General features: G+C 43.3%; 1 protein-coding gene across 1 annotated transcript in view; it reads left to right on the top strand.

The window, feature by feature from the left end:
* LARP4B (La ribonucleoprotein 4B) overlaps window positions 1-18,722 on the top strand; it is a 76,977-nt gene that overhangs the window by 21,119 nt on the left and 37,136 nt on the right. Inside the window, exon 2 of the mRNA XM_060248087.1 lies at window positions 14,778-14,903. Within this exon, the coding sequence (XP_060104070.1) occupies window positions 14,823-14,903 (81 nt within the window). The 5' untranslated portion in view covers window positions 14,778-14,822. The remainder of the gene's footprint in view (window positions 1-14,777; window positions 14,904-18,722) is intronic.

Genomic DNA, 18,722 nt, shown 5'->3' with positions numbered 1-18,722 from the left:
TAAGAGTCCGCACACTTAACCACTACACCAAACTGGCTCTCACTGGTACTTGCTCCCTAGTATCAGGCCTTAGGACTGTGCTGTGTGGTAACTAGGAAGATGGTTTTCCCCATAGTCCTTTTTCATTTGCACAGAAAAGCAGCCGTTCATATAGGAGTCTCATAAATACAGTTCAAAGAGATTGTTTGCATTAAGTTCAGATTTCATTTTCCGCCTAGTTATTTTCTAAAGGTCATCACTTTGGTTGTGTCTTGAATCTGTTTCTAAAATTTTATATACGTTTTTATCAACTGTGCTCTGAAAGTAGCCTCCAAACTGTAAAAGGCATGCTAAGTGTAAAAACCGGCTTAAAAGTGAGTGAAAGCGTCACGTTGAAAAAGACTCGATGAGACAGAACAGCCTAGTGCAGAGAGTTGGTTGCCTGGCTACTTGCTTGCAGCTGTTCATACAAAACCTGAACACAGTTTTGTTGTGTTGGTATAGATGCTGTGCTAGGATGAGGGAAACTGACCATGAGCTAATTCACGTTTCAGCATAACCTACCTCTCAGGGTTATTGTGAGGATAAAACTGAGAAAGGGAAACCCCATGTAGGCTCTGCTGATAGGATTAAAACAAGTAGCCTTTTACCCAGCACTTCTGTCTTCTTAGACCTCACAGCTGGGAAAAGAACTGTTTACTACAGGGGTGTCAAACATGCAGCCTGGGAGCCAAATCAGGTCCTCAGAGGGCTCTTATCAGGCTTCTAAGCAACTGGCTCTTGTCTGCTTCTTTCTCCTTTGTGCTTCCTGATGCATCTCAGCTTGCTTTGCAAGGCTTTCCCAATCACACAGGAGCAACAGAGCAAAACCTCGATTTTCTCCATCGGTTGAGACTCATCCTCCACCTGGTCCCCTGGGGAGGGAGGGAAAGAGCCAGAGCTTCCTTTGCCCAGTTCCCTGGATCCCATGGGAGAAATACAAAGAAGGCACATTTAAGGCCAATAAGTGCTAATGTTTAAGCATGTTTTATTTTAAGCTTTAAAAAAAAAAAAACTTTAGTCATGTTTGTCTGTGTCCTTTAAAAAATTTATCTCTCTGCCACCTAATCTTAAATAGGTATACACATGGCCCAGCCTGGCCCGACAAGGTCTAATTTTTGTCAGATCTGGCCCTCATAACAAATGAGTTCGACACCCCCTGGCTTAGTAACTTGTGCAAAGTGGAGTTTTGACACACAAGTAAGCTTCTTGGTAGTACCTGAGAGGAACCCATGAAACTGATTAACATTCATTTGCATCATTGTGGCTGCTGAAGATGTATGGGCCATTGTAGAATATTTTTGAGAGTAACAGGGAAGACCTGGCATGAGAAGAAAATGGCTGAGATCTGCGTTCGATAGTTATAGGGATTTTTCACCAGAGGGTGGTGGGAGGTGGAGCGTGCCGCTGAGACTGAGCCCTGTATCAAAGGCTCTGTGGATTATGCTAAGCTCCAGAGAGCATTTGCAGCTTTCTTGGCACTTTCCTCAGTGATTGTTTCCTTAGAGTCAGTCCCCAGTTTGTTTCAGGTTCCTAGTACTGGAATTCTTGACAGCCGAATTCTGTGAATTGGGCCTGGATGGCAACTTTGCACATATGAGTCATTCCCTGTTTAAAACGGTGCCATCTACCTGGAATTTCCTGATTCTCTGGTCTGTTGTTTGGACTGGTTTGAAAATGCATAGTGCCGCCGCCCCCCCTCCCCCAAAAATCTGGGCATTACTTCATCTGCATTCCACCAGGATTATATATGTAGGCTGAAATAGTTTAATGAATGAAGCTTGGAGTTCTTCAGTTTCTAAACATTCATGCAGCCCGTGAGCAAACACTTGTTGTTAACCATAAAATATTTCAGGAAACTTTTAAAATCAGTCTTGGGATTGTGGTTGAGAAGCACTGCCAGCTCTTTCAGCTGTACAGCCAAGCAAGCGAAGCAAACATGAAAATGTGCTTTGCTTTTGAAAAGAGGGGAAAATCCTCTGTGGAAGCCGCTTTCTTGACCTTTGAGCCGGGGTAGCAGGGCCACGTGACCGTGTTTGTTGCTACGCACCTAAAATGCTGAGTCTTGTTTGGCCGTACCACAAAGCTGTTGAATTGTTCAGTCCCCTGCTGCAGCTCATTGTATTGTCCGGTAGAATCTGGCAGTGTCCAAAAAAATGTATGAGTTGTGCAAATGCAATCCAAAATGGTCTCTTCGCGTTCTCGGATTTAAATGATATTATTTCAGATAGTTTGGAACCACCCCTTCAGCTGTCAGTGTAGTCTGAAGAAATTATATCAGTGAAATGCAGCTGGTACTGTGACTATAAAGTCTCCCTGGCTTAAAATTCCAGCTACTGAAATACCATGGCTATTAGCCTGCTAATGGATGTGATAGCTGTGCAGTGAGATGTTGTTGTTTTTTTAACAGAGCTTTACAGTAGGTTTTAAAAGCACAGTTTCAGTGTAGTTACAATCAGTGGCAGACTGGCCAGGATGTCAGCTTGCCCAATGGCAAGTGGGCTCCTGATGAAGTGGCTCCCCTTAAACTTTAGACAATATGTTAAAAATGTTAATGATCTTTTAGTAGCTTGAAAATATAATAGACGTTCCAGTGTTACTACTGTAATTCAACTAAAATTTATGTTGCATTTAGGATTGCCAGGCTCCAGGTGGGGCCTGGGGATCTCCTGGTTTTCCAGCTGATCATAAGAACATATTAGAAGCCAAGTTGGATCAGGCCAGTGGCCCATCCAGTCCGACACTCTGTGTCACGCAGTGGCCAAAAAACCCAAGTGCCATCAGGAGGTCCACCAGTGTGCTCCCCCAAGCACAAGAATACAGAGCATCACTGCCCCAGACAGATCTCCAGCTGGCAGACATCAGCTCTCCTGGAGAAAATGCAACCTGTATTTACATTTAGTATCTACTGTATACTGCCAATAATATGTACAATATATGTACACTGTAATTACTAAAATATATATACATTTATTTTGCAAATGTTTTAATTGTACCTTTTTCCCACTTCTGTATTTTTGAAAATTTTATTTATTTCTTATAGAAATTAAATGATAGCCTTAGAGTTGTGGGTGGGCCCCCTATGTCCCCTGGCAACCAATATTTTTAGACCCCGTCCACCACTGGTTACAATACTGGCTCGCCTTCGGCACCTTCTCTCTTCCTGAAAGAGCCTTTAAAATAGGGTCTCTTTCTACTTTCTTTTAACTGGAGGCCAAGGATGAAGTAGAACTGGATGCCCAGCCAGATCACAAGAAGCAGCTGATGTTCCTGCCAAGCCTGAGCATGGAGTAACTAATGCCAGCGGCTGGAATAACAAGCATGGACTTACTGTGTAGCAATCACACCTCGCAAGACATTCTGGTGACTTAGCATAAATCCAGCTTTTGCTTAAGACAGGTGGAACACAGAGCTCATAGGATGTCCAGAAGTTTTAGAATAATCAAGTAATTCTCAAACATTGCATCTTAAAGGAAAGGAGATCCTTTTTTTGACCCCCCCAATGAGATTTCCTCCCCACACACTCGATCAACGCATTTCAGATTAACTACGGAGAGCTGTTTTTTCAGTATGGATGACTCTCCACGTTGAATAGATTCATTTATTTTGAAACATCTTGATCCTCCTGCTTCAAAGCATGAAGCAGCTTATCAAAATGAAATCACAGAATCTGCAGCAGTTTTATTGTGGTGTAAATCAGAAAGATTTTAATAGCAGGCCAAAAGGCAGCGCCCGAAGGAAGAAACGTTTGCCCGCAAATCATCAGATAATGGAATTTGTAAGCCCAGTCAAGCCCCATAGAAAGATTCTTAGAATAAAATGTCCGGGCTATAAAAAAATTTTTTAGCAACCAATGAATTAACTCCCAAAGATTTACTGAAAGAAGGCAGTTTTATGAAAACTTGCCCTCTGCACCTCCAGGCTACTCCAAAGGGTAGGAGCTGCTGTACAGAAGAGATGGCAGTTCTGCAGTTGTCAGGCTGGACACCAGGTTTTGTGTGTATTTCTCTCGACATGAGCATGTACGTGCTGACTCACACACACATGCATCAGTGGTCTCCATGTAAAAGTTCACCATTTTGATGTGTGGCTTGATAACAATGAAACAAGTACGGGCATTTTGCATGAATGCTCCCGAAAACGTGTCCATGAGACTGTAATTTGGCAGAATAGACTGTACTTCTTGGATTCAGTGTTGAGTACAGATACGCTTTGGCATCAGGAGAATGAAATGGGTTGTGTGTGTAGCAGCTCATGGTAAATGTGGGCAAGAGGACTGATCCTTGAAAGGTGACAGTAAAATGTGTTTCCAGTGAAGGAGGAGAGAGAGTAACCCCTTCTTCAGCCTGCCTACTTCTTCAGCGAAGTCATATTTATGAATGTGTGCTATAGTAGTTGAGGGAAGGAAATTAATCTGGAGATTTTTACTAGGCAGTCGCCCTTTCTCAGGCTTGGTTTCTGAAGCTGATTATCTTTCCTTTGCCCTTTAATGTCCATGACAGGTATATAAAGTACTGTGATTGCTATTGTTTTCTTTCATCCGTGCGTGCCATTCCTATGTGTACCTGTAAACTGAAATTATGTGGAGTGGCCTGACTGTAGTGAGTGAAGCCTTCTTTTGACATGCTGATAGACAGTTGCCTCTAAATGTTGAGTGCTTAGGTTTATAATGGTATAGTTAAGTATATGGCTGCCATAACTGTATGTTGACAAGTGAGACTTTCCGCCTGTTTTTATCATTTGGAGTTCAGTGTGCAAAGGACTGCTGCATGGGGGTGGTAGGCCTTACCCCGTGAGGGTGGCAGTTGCTGGCATGAGACAAGTGGGTGTGCATGGCTGCCCTGATGGCAGCACCTTGCTATGTCATGGCGGCAGTTCGCAGCATTGTGCTGGACCCAGCCTTAAGCCGTTGGCTGCTGGACCAGCAAATAGATGAATCACCTGTGGTGAATCATCGGTTCTAGTTTCTGCGTACGATTTACCATATCAAAGCACATTACTGATAAGAATGCCTTTTGGTTTGTCCAAGATAGAAATAGTAAAACTCCCTTGTGCAAAATAAAAATAAAGGTGAAATCATGATTGATGCCCGAAAGCCAATTTAATGTCTCTCTGCCTTTTCAGTTTCACTGCATTTCCTCTATATTAGGACTGTCTCTTGATATAATTCATAATCAAATGAAAAAAAAAATGCTTGTAAGAAATTGCATCACGTGCTGGGGGAGTGGTAATTTTTTTTTCTTCTGCACAGGGCTCTATGTGTTCTTGGGGCAGATACCATTTGGGGAGGGGTGGTGGCTCAGTGGTAGAGCATCTGCTTGGTAAGCAGAAGGTCCCAGGTTCAATCCCTGGCACCTCCAAAAAAGGGTCCAGGCAAATAGGTGTGAAAAACCTCAGCTTGAGACCCTGAAGAGCCGCTGCCAGTCTGAGAAGACAATACTGACTTTGATGGACCAAGGGTCTGATTCAGTATAAGGCAGCTTCATATGTTCAGTATAAGGCAGCTTCATATGTTCAGTATAAGGCAGCTTCATATGTTCATATTGCCAGTGCAGAAAGAGATCTTCCCCCCCCCCACCCCTTTGCAAAGGTATAAAATGTTCTTGAAGAGGAGAAAACTGAAATACATGCCCTGTTCATGAAACCTAGACTGAACTTGCTGTGGTAGCAGTGTAAAATGTATGGTTTATAACCTGGCATGTTAAATTATACTATTTGGCATTTGTATCAAATTTAGAAGAATAAATGCATTAGTTTTCTTCAATAATAATAATAATAATAAATTTTATTTATATCCCGCCCTCCCCGCCTAGGCGGCTCAGGGCGGCTAACAACAATTCAACATTAACATAAATAGATAAAACATTGAATTTAACAATTAAAGTTAAACATATAAAAACCAGTTAATTAAGTTAAAATACATAGTTTAAGTTACATTATATATATCTGGCAGCAATAAAACTGTTCTGGCGCTGGTTCTGCCAGTTTAGATAATATTATAGATGGCGGTTCTTTGTTCCTAGCAGCTCAGCAGTCGATATCGTTATAAGCTTGTCTAAAAAGGGCGGTCTTGCAGGCCCTGCGGAACTGGTCGAGGCTCCGCAGGGCCCGCACTTCCTCCGGGAGCTGGTTCCACAGTGCAGGAGCCGCAACTGAAAAGGCCAGTGCTCTGGTGTTTTGGAGTTTGACCTCTCTCGGCACAGGGATGGTCATTTTATTTTTACCCACTGACCTCAGTGCCCTCTGGGGTTCATATGGGGAGAGACGGTCCCTTAGGTAGGCTGGTCCTCGGCCATATAGGGCTTTAAAGGTAATAACCAACACTTTGTACTGGACTCGGTAGGTAATTGGCAGCCAGTGCAGTCCGCGCAGCCCCGGCCGTATGTGCTCCCATTTCGAGAGCCCCAATAGTAGCCTGGCCGACGCGTTCTGCACCAGCTGCAACTTCCGGGTCCGGCACAGAGGTAGCCCCAAGTAGAGGGCTACTTCAAGTGAAATTGTGAATGTAGCCAGTACAAGAGAAGTAGCTATGAATTGTGGCAAACTATGCTTCTATAGTATGGATACTTTGCCATCTAAAAGTGAAAATAACAGCTTAAAACAGAAAACAACTTTTGTAGTCAATAGGAATATATTATTTGGCCAGATTCCTGTATTCAAAGTAGGACTAACAGCATATGAAGGGAAAAACTGAAAACATTTATTCCTCAGGAGTGTATCATCATTTATATTACAGCTTATCAATTGTAGACAAAATGAGTATCATTCATACAATGAATATATTTTTGAAAACGTTATATATGTTTAAAGCTGGAGTCTCAGCCTTTTGAAGCCTGTGGGCACCTTTGGAATTCTGACACAATATGATGGGCGCAGACAGAGAATGGCTGCCACAGGAGATGGAACCTGCCAGACCCCGCCTGCTGCAGCTTACCTTCAGTCACACAGTGAAGGTCCTTGTGCAGTGGTGGCAGCTGCTGTTGAATATTTTTTTTTTAAAAAAGAAATCTACCCAGCCAATTAGAAGCCTTGCTGGGTGAAAGCTCCACCTGGCCCAGCCCACTTTCTAAAAACACTTGGTGCCGAGGTGCCCATAGAGAGATCATGTTGGAGATCCCAAGTCTAGAATGTACACAAGAATTATCATTCATGAATGCTGTTCATGTTAAATTCTGCACTCTGCGTCTTGCATGAGTTGACCTTTTCTTAAACATACTTAAAAAAAAAACACGATTGCACTTTTATTTAGGAGTTTTTACTTCCATTCCATCACAAGTAAACACAGTTTTTAAAACCATGTTAAAATCATTCGAAGAACAATGAGTTAGTTACAGGTTAAAGAAAGAGCCAAACACAAGCATCTAAACGGGGTGGGGGGGGGGGGGGTGATGGGGAAGGCATTTCATAGGAGTTTTTCTTTCAGCATTCCCCTCCATATTTCCAGTATTGAAAAAAGGCCTTGGAGTAGGACCTCCCACCTAGCCTTCCACTCTAGAAGAATTGCAGATTTATACCCCATTCTTCTCTCTGAATCAGAGACTCAGAGCGGCTTACAATCTCCTATATCTTCTCCCCCCACAACAGACACCCTGTGAGGTGGGTAGGGCTGAGAGGGCTCTCAGAGAAGCTGCCCTTTCAAGGACAACTCCGGTGATAGCTATGGCAGACCCAAGGCCATTCCAGCAGTTGCAAGTGGAGGAGTGGGGAATCAAACCCGATTCTCCCAGATAAGAGTCCGTTCACTTAACCACTACACCAAACTGACTCTCTACAAGCTAACAAGTTTCTGAAGTGTCAGCCAGGCAAGGTAGTAAGAGAACATTAACTGACCTGCTCAACTTTTAGAAGGTGTTTCAGGACAGCTGAAAGAGCCTAGCAAAGTAGGGCAGGAGTCCTGTGCATGGAGGGAAGTAAGAGACAAGGGCATGAGAAGATGGCTGACTGAGAGGCATCTGGGCAAAGAGAGGGGGGGGACTTCCTGCCCAAAGGGATGATGGGAAGTCTGAGAGCTCAGAGAGTGGTGGGGAAAAGATGCACATGGGGCTGGAGTTGTAAAAGCGAGGAGCCACATGTTGTAAGCCAAAGTAGCTGCGTCTTTGGTCAGCAGTCTCCCATATACAATAAATGCTGTTCATTCTTACAGGCTTGCTTACAGGTTGTGAAATGGCTTTAATGATTTCTTGATCACCTCGTCTTGGAAATGACAAAGCCCGGGTACCTTCCCAATGAGATAAGCATTCACCTGGAGTGTAGCAACTGAAAACAGATGCCTGCTAGCCACGCAAGGTGTAATGAGGACTGTTAATAACATACAAAAGTGCCAAGATCAAAAGGGAGAATAAGCAGTGTGGTTGTAGCACTTCCTATTCAGGGAGGCGCTTTATCCCTAGGCAGAGGGGCGGTGAGCTCTGTTCTGCAGAATGAAAGTCGCTGGCACCTCTTCAGGAGCTTATTAACATAAAAAGGCTTTAGCTGGCAGGATGTTTACCTCCACACAGCCGACTTTGATTGTGAAGGGAAATATCTTAAGAAGTGGGAATGGGAAACGGCAGCTGTAATTAGCCACCAAGAAGCCTTTTTGCCAGATTCTTTTCACCAAAGAATAAACAGGTGTTGGGAGTAAATGTTAATAAAACAAAAAGCACGAGGGTTGGACCCAGTGCAGGATCTCACCCTTCTTCCAGCACTGCTGAAAATGGGGCGGGGGGCGTAGCAGCTACAAGTTCCCTCTTTGTAGGAGTTTGCCCACAACTGCGCTGGAGCCTCCCCAAGTCTCCTTTATCTTCAGGAGTAACTCTTGGAAGGTGGCAAGAGGCTGGAAGGGGGAAAGGAGTAGAGATCCATTACATGAACTTGGTCCGTAGATGGACTCATTCTTTTTAGAGGTCTTTAGAGGTAGCCCACAGTATTCTTGCGGTTTGGTTCTGTTATCATTTAGAAGGTTGTTGAGAGAGCCTTTTTGAGGCGGCTGCCAAGCTAAAGGCCAGGTAAAGCATAAAGCATTTATTAGCTGAAAGCAAATCTCAGGGTAAAAGCAAAATCTCAAAAAGATTTTTAAAAAATTTTAAAATTAGAAGTCTGGGTGAAAAGGAATGTTTTGGCCTGGTACCTAAAAGAGAAGAGTCCTGTGGCACAGAGTGGTAAAGCTGCAGTACTGCAGTCAGAGCCCTCTGCTCACGACCTGAGTTCGGTCCCAGCAAAAGCTGGTTCAGGTAGCCGGCTCCAGGTTGACTCAGCCTTCCATCGTTCTGAGGTCGGTAAAATGAGTGCCCAGCTTGCTGGGGAGAAAGTGTAGATGACTGGGGAAGGCAATGGCAAACCACCCCGTAAAAAGTCTGCCTTGAAAACGTTGTGAAAGCAACGTCACCCCAGAGTCGAAAATGACTGGTGACTACCTTTACCTTTTTACCTAAAAGAGAGAAGTGTGGGATTCTTGCGAGCCTTTTAGGGAAGGGTGTTCCACCGGCAAGGTGCTGCTGCTGGAGAAAAAACAAAACACAGATTGGTTGCTCCCCACCTCACCTGTGGAGACAGGAGGGGTTCAGAGAAGGGCTTGTGAAGATCTTAACTGTATGAGAAGTATGGGAAGAGAGGGGGTTCTTCAAATTCCTCTTCCCCAAGCCATTTAGGGCTTTAAAGGTAAGAACCAGCACTTTGAAAGGAGCTGGAAAACCAGTGGACAGGCAGTACAGATCTTTCAGCACAGGACAATACAATCCTTGTGTATCCTATCCTAACAGTAGCCTTGGCTGCCTTATAGTAAACCAGTTGAAGTTTCCAGAGAGTTTTCAAGGCAGCCCCACTTTGACTGCAGTATGCTCATCTAACCTGGATGTGGTCAAAACAAGGATCGCTGTGGCTAGGTCATGGGGTGGGGGGGAAGGCCCCCCATTTTAATTGGTACATACTACTCATGAACGTATATTCAGTGCTTTCCAAGCAAATGGGGGGGGGGGGACCTGACTATGTTTTAAGTGACTGTTTACTAATGGTCCATTTTAGGAGAGGCCATAGCTCTATGGTAGAGCATCTGCTTGGCATGCAGAAGGTCCCAGGTTCAATCCCCAGAACCTCCAATTTAAAAAAGGACCAAGCAGTAGGTGATGTGGACGTCCTCTGCCTGAGACCCTGGAGAGCCACTGCCAGTCTGAGTAGACAGTGCTGACTTTACTGGACCAGCAGTCTGATTCATTATAAGGCAGCTTCATGTGTCATGTCAAACTATTACACGCCTAATCAACTTGGAGGTGTGTGTGGGGGTATAAGATATAAAATCTTATTTTTATTTATTTAAAAACAATATGCAGTTGTCAGAGCTGACAGCAACAGTGAGTCACAACTTTATTTACAGTGCTCATTGTCGCTTAGATGGTAAATCTTACAGAACTGTTTTGTTCTGTTGGATTTTATAGTTATATTAAAGTGTAAGCCTTTTGAATATTTGCTCTTAGGACTTTTAAACAGGAGTTAGTTCACATGCTGGTGGTATTCGGTGATTGCCAACGTGGACCGTGCATTCACTGCCACACACGTGTTTGTGTTGTGTTTGTGTGTATTCAGATCATACCATCCTTCCCCTTCTTGATGGATCTTGCAGGGGGTTGTATGTGAGCCAGTTTGGTGTAGTGGTGAAGTTTGCGGACTCTTATCTGGGAGAACCAGGTTTGATTCCCCACTCCTCCCCTTGCACCTGCTGGGATGGCCTTGGGTCACCCATAGCTCTCACAAAGGTTGTCCTTGAAAGGGCAGCTGCTGTAAGAGCTCTCTCAGCCCCACCCACTTCACAGGGTCTCTGTTGTGAGGGGGGAGGTAAAGGAGATTGCGACTGCTCTGAGATTTCAGAGTATAGAGCAAGATATAAATCCAGTCTCATCATCATCATCTTCTATATGCCCGCACTGCGAGCTCTGCTGTGTTTGGGGTGGCAGGCACAAGCCCATGCTTTTCTGCGTGCTTCTTCTGCTGCACATGCGGCGGTTTGGTTGAAAGGGTTTCCATGGTCTTTATGCTGCGTTGAAGCATATCTTACGGTATGTTGTCATAGCAATTCATCGCCTAATTCCACGCTTGGATGAGTTCCTGTGGCTCACTAACATTTGTTGATGAAACCCGGGAGCTGTGAAAATTGCCATTTCCTTTCTGAGAAGAAAACTTAGAAAGGAGTTCAGCTCTATGCGAGCGCGTTGGAAACATAAGGAAAGTTAATGCATATTATATATGGAATGCAGCTGTTTAATATTAGTGGATGTCGGTATTTACATTGTGAATATCTTAAGAGCTGTACTTCTCAGCTGAAATAGGTGTCAGCCCAGGCCAGAGGCCTGCATGTATGTAGCCTGTGGCTCCTCAGTTTCTATAGTAGCTTTTTTTTTGATCCTGAAAAGTGCTTTTCGGTATTTCTTTTAACACTTGCAACAGCCCTGAAGGCTGTGGTAGCAGCAGTCCCATTTTACAGATAGAAGAATGAGGCAGATTAATTGCTGAGCAAGAATCTGATCTCCAGGATCCAAACATGCATGCTCTCTTCATTGTGATACGTATAGTGTGTGTACATGTGTGTATGACATCTGTGAGAGATTATGCTTGCCTTTAGCTTACCAAGAAGAGATTTCTGAAACTTAAAAATCATAGCACCCAAATGTTAATTATTCTTTGTATTTTATGTTTTTATACTATTCTATGTTTTTATGGTTTTCATGTCCCACCACTATGTCTGCTCATGCATATGCATGTCTATGTAAGCCGCCCTGAGCCCGCCTCGGTGGGGAGTGCGGGATATAAATGGAATTAAATAAATAAATAAAATAGATTCTCTGACATAATTTGATGAAGGGAGTTAGAGTCCACAAATCAAGTTGTTTGCAGGTTATGACTCACAGATTGTGTTTTGGATGACTTAATCGCAACCTCTTGGTTTGGAGCTATACTGTTGGTGCTAGGGGGTATGCATTTAGCTAAATCCAAGCTGGGAGAAAAATCTGAAAAATACCTTATCAGTATTTTCTGGATATTCTTTTAGCTGAATATAGGTTTGGCCATTTTTTTAGCTATCCAAAATGGCCAGTTCCTGAAAATCCTGAAAATATTTGGGATTTTCTGGGATCACCAGACAGTCAAAGTTAAAGGGCGTTTGAAGGAATTGTTGTCTTCCAGGTAAATTTACCACTTGGAGAAGATGTTTAAAGGGACTCCATATCATGAAGCAGTTTGCTTAGTATGGATAAAAGAATGGATAATGTTGTTAAACAAAAAACTCTTAGCGTTGGAAGGTCATGGAAATAAATTTGGCTGGCACGCTTATATGTATTATGGGGGGGGGGGAAGATAGATGGCTTTTTCTCTCACCATTATATAAGAAACAGCTTACTAAATACATGGATGAAATATAGAGATGAGAGAAAACCATTATGGATAGTGCCAGCCGAAGTGATAAAAATAACAGCTGAGACGGGTGAAGAAAAGTGGTTGTCATATAATCAACTATTAAAAATACAAAGTGGCAAAATAGAATTGAAAACGGCTGAAGAGCTGAATAATAAATATGATTGGTGGAGCTTGGTGGAGAATGACATTAAAACTGAAGGAATAAGAAAAGAGCAAACAGAAATGGGGAAAGTTCTGCTTGGAGACAACGAAAAATTAATTTCAAAATTATATAAATTACTTTTAAAATGGTCTACGGAAGATGAAGTAGTGAAATCTCAAATGTTAAGTGGGCAATTAATGTAAATAAAGAAATACAGATGGAAACTTGGGAATATTTGTAGAAGAACTCTATGAAGCTTTCGACGTGTCATAGTATTAAAGACAACTGTTTTAAAATGATGTATAGATGGTATATGACTCCTAAGAAATTGGCAAAGATGAATAATAAGATGCCAGACAGATGTTGGAAATGTAAAAAACATGACGGTTCTTTCTACCATATGTGGTGGACTTGTGAAAGAGCAAAAAAGTATTGGCAGATGATTCAACAAGAAATTTCTAGGATCTTGGGATATGAATTTAAGAAAGTTGCAGAGACTTTTCTGTTGGGATTACAAATGGAAAAATTTCCAAAAGAAGATAGAACTATAATTTGGTACTTGCTTTCAGCTGCTAGGACATTATATGCGCAGTTGTGGAAGCAAGAAAAAATACCAGAGAAATGGGAATGGATTGTAAAAGTTATGACGTGGAGTGAAATGGACAAATTAACAAGAATTTTAAGAGACTATGATTTAGAAGTTTTTAAGATGGAGTGGAAAAAGTTCAGAAGATATGTAGAAAAGAGTGCAAAATTAAAAGGACATTGGACAATTTTTGATAATGATTGTCTTAGAAAAAATATTAATTTTTGTTTTTATTAGTTAAGGGTACCTTTAAACACTAGTACTTTAAGTAAATAACACTGGGGGGGCAAGTAATGGGGGGAAGCGTGGGTAGAAAGTAATATATGGGATAGATAAAAGAAGTTATTAATGATGCAAGAAATATAATTTGTTACCATATGTTACCAAATAAAATTGTTGTAACCAAAAAAGATGCTTAAAGGGATTGGTAACAAATTTGCTCCTCCATTGAAAACAATGTAGGATGGGGGCATCTTCTTTGAGAGCCAGTTTGGTGTAGTGGTTAAGTGTGCGGACTCTTATCTGGGAGAACCAGGTTTGATTCCCCACTCCTCACTTGCATCTGCTGGAAATGGCCTTGGGTCAGTCAGAGCTCTGACAGAGGTTGTCCTTGAAAGGGCAGCTGTTGTGAGAGTCTTCTCAGCCCCACCCACCTCACAGGGTGTCTGTTGTGGGGAAGGAAAATAAAGGAGATTGTGAGCCACTCTGAGACTCTGAAATTCAGAGTGGAGGGCAGGATATAAATCCAATATCATCTTCTTTGGGGGCCATAGAACTGGACTCCCTAGTCCAGTCTTTTTGAAACTTGGGGGAGAGGGGTTGAGGAGAGGCACTAGCAGCTGTACTGCAAAATTTGGTGCCTCTATGTCAAAAAACAGCATCCCAGATATCCCCGGATGAATTCTCCGTTATTGGGACCATTGACTGATATTTTTGGGGTTCAGTATATCTGAACCCGAGGAATATCGTTGTTGTTTTTCACACCCTAAATTGGCGCAAAGCGTGCTGTATCTTTTCAAAGGTGAAGAGAAACCTATGAATACACTGTACTTATTAGTCTAGCATAGAATTATACCCTTCCAAGCCTGTTGGCTTCTAGGAACTTGAAGGACGCATAACTCTTATGAGGATGGCATTGCAGGTAATGTAGCTGCTCCTGATTGCTTTTTTCCACAAATTGAACTTGGCACTTTGTCAGCTCTCGCTGTTGTGTGTTACGAGGTGGACCTTACCTTAGTTTTTAAAAGCTCACATTGGCATGCGTATGCAGTCAGTTCTCCATTTCCAAGCTTGCCGTTGGCAGCTTGACAATCAAGAGAAGTTGTTGCTTTTGTTGTTCAGATGAGTAACTTTGAGGTAATGAGCCCGGCTAAATACAGGAAGCAGACTATAGCATTCAGAATATTCTACTTAGGAGCCTGGCAACGGCCAGGAATTTCCAGCATAGCCTGCAGACTTATTTACTGGGAAATCTGGGATCTTTTTGCCAGTGAGGCTATGAATAGTGTGGGAGGGGGCGCAATCAGATCCCTTTTATGAAGGATCTAGTACAAACATGGGTTCTGTAGCAACTGTTGCTTGATACTCAATTTGATCTGATTCCTTGTGTCTTATATTTTTTGTTTGTTTGTTTTCTCTACTTTGCAGCTTATCAATACAGTTCTCTCTGAGGAGCCAGAAAGTAGGCAGCTCATGACTTCTGATCAGGACACTAAAGTTGTGGCTGAACCGCAGGTGCAGCAAGTACAAGAAGTTAAAGACAGTTCTCATCTAGTAAGTACTGTGAATCTTGTGTAGCACTTTCACCCTGCTGAAAACTTAGCAGCTGTTGTGTACTCTAATGCAGGCCGCCTTGGATCCCACCTCTTTCCTCAAGTGCCTCCACAGCAAATTGAAGTCTTCCATGTGTACCGATTTTTCTCCCCCTCCCAAAATACTAGAACTTGAAGGCATCCAGCGAAGCTGATGGGGAGGAGACTCAGAACGGACAAAAGGGAATGCTTCTTTACGCAGAAAGTTATTAAAATGTGGAATTCTCTGCCAGAGATGTAGTGATGGCCACAGGAATAGACAGCTGCAAAAAGGAGGTTAGGTAGATTAATGGAGGATAGGACTGTCAGCCATGGGGAACCTCCATGTTCAGAGGCCTCTGAAACCCAGTGGCAGGAGGCAACATGACGGGGAAGGCCTGGGCCTCTATGCCCTGTTCTTGGCTCTCTAGAGAAACTGATTGGCCACTATGTGAGGCAGGATGCTGGACTAAATGAGCTATTGGTCTGATCCAGCAGGGCTCTTATGATTTTTTTTGTGCATTTGCTCCAAGCATATAAGCTAGCTGCAAGCCTTCAGCTTCCAGTTATTCTTAATGCTCGGGTACTTAGCATCTGAATTTGAGGAGTATGACTTCACTCATTGCATCCACCTACATCCAATAGTAAGCTGCCATATAAAACCATACGTTTCCAATATGTTTTTCTGCTTCTGCATACAAGACCATTGTTCCTATAATTCAAGAGTGCAGTTATTTGGAAGCTCCATATTCTTTTCACAAAATAAAAAACCTCATTAATGGCTGATTACCAAACAATATTCAGGGTGTTCTATGTGACTTTTTCCATACAGTTATCAATACTTGTTAGATTTCAGCTGGCAACAGTTTTTCTTTATGGGTAGTAATAGCAGGGCAGCCTGGTAGGAATCATACACTAATGCCAGCTATTCCGTTACTGGCTGGGGAGGGTGGAATATAAGTTTGAATAATAAATGAATAAATAACCCACAAGTTATCTTCAATGGGGAAAGCAACAGAGGGCTCACAGGCAGAGAGTCAGTTTGGTGTAGTGGTTAAGTGCGCAGACTCTTATCTCGGAGAACCGGGTTTGATTCCCCACTCCTCCACTTGCAGCTGCTGGAATGGCCTTGGGTCAGCCATAGCTCTCACAGAGCTGTCCTTGAAAGGGCAGCTTCTGTCAGGGCTCTCTCAGCCCCACCCACCTCACAGGGTGTCCATTGGGGGGTGGGGAAGGTAAAGGAGATTGTGACCGTTCTGAGATTCAGAGTAAATATAAATCCAATATCATCATAATCTGAAGACTGATAACCTACAAGTGCACAAACCCTGGTGATGTAAACCCATAATGCGCTTTCAGGCTCTCTTGTGGGTATACCCAAGTGAAACACCATGGAGCACGCAGAAATTTGCAAGGCAGGGCTGAGCAGGACAAGTAGCTCAAAAATAAGAGTGTATTGTAGACAGGTTCACATTTTTATTTCAGACTTTCTTCCAAGGAACTCAGAACAGTGTATACTCTCCCTTCTTTTTATTCTCCCAATAACCCAGTGAGGGTTAGGCTAAGAGTGAGTGATGGGGCTAAGGCCACCCTGCAAGTTTTCATGCCAGAGTGAGGATTTGAATCCAGGTCTCCCAGCTCCTATTCTGCAATCACTCCACCAGCTGCCAGTGAGCATGATGGGATTATGCAGAATTATTCCTGATCCTATCCCTTTTCACCTGAAGAATGAGGGCACCCTTAATGACAGCTTCACACACACACACCCCCTCTGGCCCTTGGAGACAATTGCAATTTCTATCTCCACCACTAGGGGGTGGCCCTTTCCATCAGTTCTTAGGCTACATGTATTTTCCTTCCTGTTTTGTTTCCCACTTCAGTATATATTCAATGCATGTCTGTCATCATTTCCCCCCACTGATTATCTTTAAAAGGGAACCCTGTTCCTTGACTTTTTTACCTTGCCACTTGGCATCAGTGCTCCTGTTTAATCTCAGTCTCAGTGATGACAACTCACAGCTCTATGACTAGGCATTGGACGCTGTGGGATTGTTGTATGGGGAACTGAAAGTGGTTATCCCCAAGCCGAGACCGACAGCACACTCAGCCAGTTGGAGGCAGCAGAACTCCAGAAAGGAGCCACAGGGTGCAACCCTTCAGGTTTCAAATTGGATGATGCAAAAGGCATGAGTTTGAGTGCCAATGCCTGCTCCAGCCCCAAAGGGAGACCAGCAGTAAACTTAGTGTGGTGAACTGCTTAGACCAAGGGTGGCCAAACTGTGGCTTGGGAGCCTCATGTGACTGTTTCACACATATTGTGTGGCTCTCAAGGCCAGCTTGGAGAAGGCATTTGTCTCTTTAAATCACTTCTCTAAGCCAAGCCAGTCAGCAGCTTGGAGAATTTAAAGTTAAAGTTGCTTTCTTTCCACCTCTCCCCATCTATTTGCGTCTCTCAAACATCTGATGTTTCTTCTGTGTGGTTCTTACGTTAAGCAAGTTTGGCCACCCGTGGCTTCAACTGTTGGATTGAGAAGACCTAGGTTTGCATCTGCCGTGGAAACTTGCTGGGTGACCTTGGACCACTCACTCAGCCTAGTCTACCTCACCTACTTGTTGAGATAAAATGAAGGAGCGGGAAATGATGTAAGCTGCTTGAGTTTCCATTGTGGAGAAAAGCAGGGAACAGATGAAGTAAATAAAGCTATTATAACGAACAGTGATGCTTTGGATGTGTCCAGTTGATCTCAATTGTGACTTTTGTATCCCACCTCCCAAGTGATTGAAGTCCCCGTTTTGGTTCCTGGTTTTAATAATTGCTCATAAAGATCAGAACTAGGAAGCCCCATAGACAGCTTTCCAAGTCTAACACACTGCCCCACTGCTCTAGTTGAAAGGGCATCTCTGCCAGGAGTGACGCTACAGTTACAATGCCTCACCCGTCATCTGTGTCATCCTGACCCACTAATATTGCCCATAAGGGAACTCAAGTAGCTGATCTCTATGCACATCCCTGACCGAACAGCTAAGGGATTGTTCCGTGGAATCAGAGAGTTCAGAGACTGGTTCTTAAGACAGTTGAGGTTTCCAATGAGGAGCTTCCCAGTTAAGAGCAGCAAATCAGGCGGCTCTTCTCATAACCATGAACCAATGAAGTTCTCAACCAGAGCAGCTGCATTCTCTTGGGTTCTTATATTTCTTCAGGACTGCTTATCTGAAGGTCTGTGCCACCAACACCTTACGTAGGCAAGTATCTCTGCTGGCCTAGAGAGACTCCATTTCACAATACCCAAATCAAGGATTCCTTAGGCTTTTCCTTGACCTTTCATCTGCATATTGATTTTAGCATCATGGAAATGCTTGGGTGATGGAGTAAGTTGAATGAAAGTCTTGAGATGAAAAAATGGGTGATGCTAAACTTGAAAATATCTAAGCAGATAAGGACCATGGAGGGGGGGGAGTTCTACACATGAGCAGCTGAAGCATGACAAGAGGAGGAAGAAATATTTTAAAAAGGCAATATGGGCAAAGTAGTTGCAGAGTGTGCTGGACATATCTTCTCTAATTGCTCACTTCTTTAAATTGAGGGTTAGGACCCCTAGGACTACAGAGCATCTATGAAGAGGGCTTTTGAGTGGTCCACTGCTTGGAGAAGATCAGTGTCAAAGGCTCTTCTCTAGGGCAGGAGCATTGCCAGAGCAGCTGGCAGAAGGACCTGTTGAATTTACCTCTTGTGCTGTGGCAGAAAGCCTAGGCCAGGCAAAAAGAATGGAGGTGACAAGCATGAGGGGAAAGGGGTTCCTTC

Source organism: Heteronotia binoei, chromosome 10 (assembly GCF_032191835.1).
Source record: "Heteronotia binoei isolate CCM8104 ecotype False Entrance Well chromosome 10, APGP_CSIRO_Hbin_v1, whole genome shotgun sequence".
Classification (NCBI taxonomy): Eukaryota; Metazoa; Chordata; class Lepidosauria; order Squamata; family Gekkonidae; genus Heteronotia; species Heteronotia binoei.
The sequence above is the reverse complement of the archived record's forward strand: the minus strand, read 5'-3'. Positions and strand labels throughout refer to the sequence as shown.